The sequence below is a fragment of the Triticum dicoccoides genome, chromosome 2B (genome assembly GCF_002162155.2).
Source record: "Triticum dicoccoides isolate Atlit2015 ecotype Zavitan chromosome 2B, WEW_v2.0, whole genome shotgun sequence".
Classification (NCBI taxonomy): Eukaryota; Viridiplantae; Streptophyta; class Magnoliopsida; order Poales; family Poaceae; genus Triticum; species Triticum dicoccoides.
This window is the reverse complement of record NC_041383.1, coordinates 309844362-309850378: the sequence shown is the minus strand read 5'-3', so window position 1 is coordinate 309850378 and position 6017 is coordinate 309844362. Positions and strand designations below refer to the sequence as shown.

The window sequence follows — 6017 nt, the reverse complement described above, 5'->3', positions numbered from 1 at the left end:
CAGTAGAAGAAGAAAAATGAAAATTCAAAATCCGCGTCTTGGGAGTGTTGTTGTAGCATGAAGAATCTTTAAAACCTGTCGAGTCAAGCCAAAGGAGATAACGAGAAGATGGCGCATCAACAGAAGATACAAGAAAGGAAAAAATATATGTTTTTGAGGTGGGGCTTATCAGGACACGTGTCGTCCATTGATTGGCCCTGCACATTAATGCGTTCAGGGATCCCTGCAGGAGAGCCGAACCCTAATAATAAGACAACTTAGCGCTTCTGTTGATTCTATTGTCCCCTCGATGCTAATGCATTTAAAATTTTGCGCAGGTCTTAGATTTGTTTCCATCAGCCCGAGGCTTGGAAGTTACATGGTCCAGTGTGGTAAAGATCGGACAATCCTTGTACCGTGAGGCTCCTGGAAATGATCCATTTAGACCTGACCAGAAGACACCAGTTAAAAATTTCTTCTTGTCTGGCTCTTACACGAAACAGGTAGAGTACACCTGAAGCATTGACATAGTCCTGACCGCCAAAGCAGACAAGTTGCGTTCAAATTCTCAGTAATTTGTGGAGTCAATTTTAAATAGAGGAATGCTTGCGACATTGGATGATACACGTCGTTAGGAAATAGTAAATGTGACCAAAATCATGACCTCTTTTATTGTTTTTGTAGGACTACATTGACAGCATGGAAGGAGCAACTCTCTCTGGCAGGCGAACAGCGGCCTACATCTGTGGTGCTGGAGAGGAGCTATTAGCCATTCGAAAGAAGCTTCTTGTCGATCACAGCGAGAAGGCCTCCGGGAAGGTTCAAATGTTGCAAACAAGTTAAACCTTGCAATCACCAAAGCCAGAATGCCCAAACTATAGGTTTCAGGGTTATAGGCGATTGTCAACAGTGATTTCTATAAATCCTGTTTGAGCATTAGATTTGGTGATGCCCTTTTTTAACCGTGACACATTTGCACATCGCATGTTCCTATCTTACAATTGGCAACCAGGTGGCCAAGTGGCATATAGGAATATATCAGGCAGCGTGTACGTTCAGTTAAACCTTAGCCCGTCATTGGAATGATTGATGTCACATTGCACATTTCCACAATTATCCTGAGAAATGCATGAGTTTTGTCTGGGAAGATACCACGCCATTACCAGTGATCTTATACTTTATGTGCCTACTATAGCCAGTTTTTTATATGAACTCTTATGCTCCTTGTTGATGACGTCTGATCTTAATCGCGATTGCGATATTTGGAGTATGTCGAATTTATAGTTGAGGGGACGTCACATACTCACATCAGTAGATCTAGAACACAAATAAACAGGGACACACGATATACCTAGGTTTAGATTCCCAAGATGGGTAAATGACATACTCTTTGCTTTACTACATGTGGAGAGCAAAAAGAATTGTAAGTGCATCTAGTGCCTTTTTTTTTAAAAGATCCAGCTATTCCTGGCTTCATTGATTTAGCAGAAGGAGAGTACAATAGTTTGATCAAAACGATCAGGAATAGAAAATAAGGGAGAGATGGCCAAGCGGCCAGCAGCTCCTTCTGAAACTACTGAAATTAAACTTCTCCCAACATATCCCCGAAAGGGGTCTCTAGCTTCTTTGCTCCTGCACATATCCGTTGAGTATTTGGCGTCATCCCCCTAAAGGTGCAGTCGTTTCTCTCATTCTATAGCTCCCACAAGATCATAATGATCATTGATCTGATTGCTCCTTTGTTTTGTGGGAGAGTCCGGTTGATGATTTGCTGGCATACCTGAGCAGAGGTGGTGAGGTCCCTGATCGAGGGGGGCAGAGAGGAGCATCCAGATCGCCCTGCCATGTGTAGCCAAATTTCCCACGCAAAACTGCAATCCCAAAACAAATGTGTGGACGTTTCAAGGTTGCGGAGGCACAATTGGCAGAAATAACTGTTCGGCCAACCCCTCCTTTGGAGCCGATCATTGCACCAAAGCCTGTCTTGGAGCAACAGCCACACGAACACCTTGAGCTTGTTTGGAGCCCACACCTTCCAGATCAGAGTGTTGAAGCTGGACTGGCCCGAGGACTGAAACTGGTTGTTGTATGCTGAGTTTGTAGAGTAGCATCCATTGTTAGTGCGTTGCCATCGTATGCGGTCGTCTTCGTTGGGCCGCAACATGGTGTTTGCAGCCTGGAGCATACGCCACATAGAGAGAAAGTCCGGTGCAATGGCCATGGGGTCACCATGCTGGAGGTCTTTGATCCACTAATCATTCCGGAGGGATGCTTCGACGCTTCTTTCTACGGGCATGATTGAAGACTGAAGGGTATGTGATTGCTAGTGGAGAATCGCCTAACCATTTATCATTCCAGAAACTGGCTTTGTGGCCGTTCCCAATCTGAACTTTTGTTGCCAAACTGAACATATTTCGATCCTTTTTCGAAACCGGGGGGTGCAGCTGCACCAAAGGCCTTGCCGGTTGCTCCCATGCTAGCCACTGCCATCTAAGGCGTAGAGCGGTGCTGAACTTGTTTAAATCTAAGATCCCCAACCCTCCTTGGCGCATCGGGGAGCAAACCTTCGACCAGGCCACTTTACATTTACCACCAGTGAGCTCCTTGTCCTGGCTCCATAAGAATCGCCTTCTAGACTTGTCTATCTCGCGTATGATCTTCTTAGGGACCTTTAGCATAGTCATGGCGAAAGTTGGTAGAGCAGAGAGAACGCTACGGACCAGAACCCCCTACCTGCCAAGTTGAGCAGCCTTCCTTTCCATCCCGCCAGTCGCGCTTTAATTCTGTCTAGAATGAACTGGAAGTGACTCAACCTTAGCCTGGTCGTCGAGATCGGCAGACCAAGGTAGGTCATTGGAAACCCAACCAGAGAGCCACCGAAGCCCTGTAGCACTTCCGACAAATTGATGTCGTCGCACCTAATGGCAGCCACTGAAGATTTACTTTGGTTGAGATGCAGCCCCGTGGCCTCCCCAAATTTTGTCAGCAGGCCAAGCAGCGTGTCAACCTCGGCCTTGGACGGGTTGGCAAAGATAACCGCGTCGTCCGCGTAGAGGCAGACCCTCATACTCGTACCCCGGCCCGGCAACCGAGCCAGTGTCACCCTCTCCGCTGCCGCAGCTAGCAGGCGATGGAGTGGATCAATGGCGATGATGAAGAGCAGCGGGGAGAAAGGGTCTCCCTGACGTAGGCCTTGGCGGTGCCAGAACTTCTCTCCCGGCTCGCCGTTCATCAGGATGGAGGAGGAGGCCGACGATAGCAGCATGGTGGTCCAATCCCTCCAACGTGAGCTAAACCCAATCTTTGCAGCAGCTCCAGTAAGTATTCCCAGGAAACTGAATCGAAGGCCTTGGTAATATCTAATTTGAATAGGAGGGCCGATTTTTTTGTCTCTGTGAAGCGCTCTAACACAGCCCTGCACATACTGATAACTATCGTGGATACACTTGCCCTTCTGGAAAGTAGTTTGCGCCATGGAGATCAGGTCCTTGAGCTTTGGGGCCAGCCGCATGGATAACACCTTAGATATCAGTTTCGACACGGAGTGTATGAGGCTGATAGGCCTGAAGTGGCGCATCTCCGTTGCTCCGTCCTTTTTTGGCAGCACTGTGATGAACGCGCTGTTCAATTCATTGAAGTTTGCTCCCGCTAGGTTGTAGAATTTCTGAAAAACCGCCATAATGTCATGCTTCGTGATGTTCCAACAAGCCCTGAAAAAACGGCCGGTGAAGCCGTCCGGTCCAGGCGCTTTTTCCGCCAGTGAGGCCTGGATTGCCGCCCACACCTCATGCTCGGTGAAAGGGAGGTCAAGCCCAGACATGTCGATTTCCGGTAGATGCAGCTCGTCCCAGTTCAGTGTGCAGGTGCGCTGTCATAGCCTTCCCAAAGACTCTGTAAAATGATCGCACACGGCCGAGGCCTTCTCCTGGTGTTCAGTCATTTCAGCGTTGCCCACCTTGATGGAGTGGATGTAGTTCTTCCTCCTTCTTGCTCTGATTTTTGCATGGAAAATTTTTGAATTTGCGTCGCCAGCTTCGAGCCACATGATCCTGGAAGCCTGTCTCTTTCTAGCTCTCTTGATGGCAGCCAATCCGATCACCTTGAGCTTAAGCTGCTTGCGCAGCAGGCGCTCCTGCTTCGTTAGGTTTCTGGCCCCCTGCGCCATGTCCAACTGCAAGATCACCGTGTTTGCAATGTGGAACTGTAGTTTGGCGCCTCCAAAGAGCAATCTGCTCCAGATTTTCAGGTCAGCCCCAACCCTCTGCAGCTTCCTGCCGATGCGTATGAAAGGGCAGTCGTGATTCAACGGCCGATCCCAGGCGTGTTGCACTGTTTCATGGAAGTGTGGGAATCGCGGCCAAAAATTCTCAAACCTGAACCTAGCCTTCCTGACTGGCGGCGCTCCATTGGCTAACATGAGAGGGCAGTGGTCAGAGAAGGACGTTGAAGCCGCCGTGAGCAACACATCAGGGAACATGTCCTCCCATGCTAAGTTGCAAAAATTCTTGTCAATGCTGCATAAGGTAGGGGATTCTCATTCATTACTCCAAATAAATCGCCTGTTTCTGCACTTGACTTCTCTAACCCCTGCAAAATCAATCGCTCGGCGGAAACGACCCATCATCCTTCTGTTGATCAGGCCATTGCTTTTGTCTCTGGCCTGATAAATCATGTTGAAGTCACCGTTGAGCATCCATGGATCAGATGGGGGAGGGGCCGCGCTGGCAAGTTCAGATAGGAAGTTTTCCTTCTGTTCATCATCTGATGGCCCGTAGACAGTTATCATCCAAAAGAATTCGCTGCTGCCGACGGTTTCAACCCTAACTATGATGGAGAAGCTAGCAATCATGTGCCTGACTATGTTGACTATTTGCTTATCCCAGAAAATGGCTGCACCACCTCTTGTACCTGTTGCGGGCAGGACGGCACAACCCTGAAGTGAAGACCCCCCTACTTCTACTGCTAACTGCGTGGACCATGATTCAATTTTAGTTTCCTGCAAATTTAGGATTGCAATTTTGTTTGCGTGTGCCACCTCGCAAACGGCCGTACGCTTTGCTGGGGAGTTTAGGCCCCTCACATTCCAGGACATGATTCTGAAATTCGTATCAATCATGGGGACATGCGATATCTCTTCGTCGACTGGCATAGCTACTAAGAAGACAAGTACACACACATGCCTTACAATCCTGATGGGGGCGATGCGGCCACCAATAGACCCCAAATTCGCGGTGCCGTCTAACTACCTCTACCTTACAGAGGGCACATCACATGGAATTAAAATCTAACTCAAGCTGGTTTAAGACCAGCCGTCGACGAAGACTACGAAGGACGACTAACACGATCACACCGCAAGGACATCCTCGTCGTTCGCTCCGGCCATGCCGACAACGATCTTTAGGGCCTCACAGTCCAGGCCTGTGAGCTTGGCAATGGCAACGATGTCCTTGGTAGTTAGTGGCTACTGGAAACGCTTGAGGAGATCAGCAGCAGCCTTGGGCGTCATCTTGTCTTTAGGCCCGAGCCCACCGAGCTCCTGGATGAGACGCATGGCCGCCCTCTGCGTGACCGGGACTGAACAGCCTGCCGCTGCCTGCCTAGCACTGCGGCGAGAAGGGACTGAGGTGGTCCGCACTTTGGGTGGAGCAGAAGGCCGCGGCCGCACCGGAGGACTGGGCAGGACGGCCTGGGGCACCGGAGCGAAGAGCTCCAGCGCTCCCTCGCGGCTGTTGCCATCCGCCGTCTCGAGAGAGCTGTGGTCTTGTCCTCCGCCAATCTGCAGGCTGTCGACCTTGTGAGTGATTGCGTCAACATGGAACCCCACCCCGGCCATAGCCGGCGAGCAGATGCAGGGGCTGGAGAGCGGGGCCGAAAGATCGGCGATGCACGGGAGGATGTCGTTGTTTTCGTGGAACTCTTCTATCACACCAGTGCGCGTGCGGGCATGCGGAGGCGAGCGTCCACCATCTTCAAAGGCCAGCGGGGAGTTGAGGGCGTCGAGCATGGCGTTTTCGATCTCGAGCTGCATGACGTCCGTG

At 50.2% G+C, this 6017-nt stretch overlaps 1 protein-coding gene across 2 annotated transcripts in view; it reads left to right on the top strand.

Annotated features, from left to right (window-relative positions):
* LOC119363591 (zeta-carotene desaturase, chloroplastic/chromoplastic) overlaps positions 1–1138 on the top strand; it is a 6876-nt gene extending 5738 nt beyond the window's left edge. Inside the window, exons 13-14 of one of the 2 annotated variants that reach the window (XM_037628973.1) lie at positions 318–482; positions 664–1138. In XM_037628973.1, the coding sequence (XP_037484870.1) occupies positions 318–482; positions 664–822 (324 nt within the window). In that variant the 3' untranslated portion in view covers positions 823–1138. Of the gene's footprint in view, positions 1–317; positions 533–663 lie in introns of both variants that reach the window. The other variant, XM_037628974.1, reaches the window with a different exon arrangement.
* The last annotated feature ends 4879 nt before the right edge of the window (positions 1139–6017 follow it).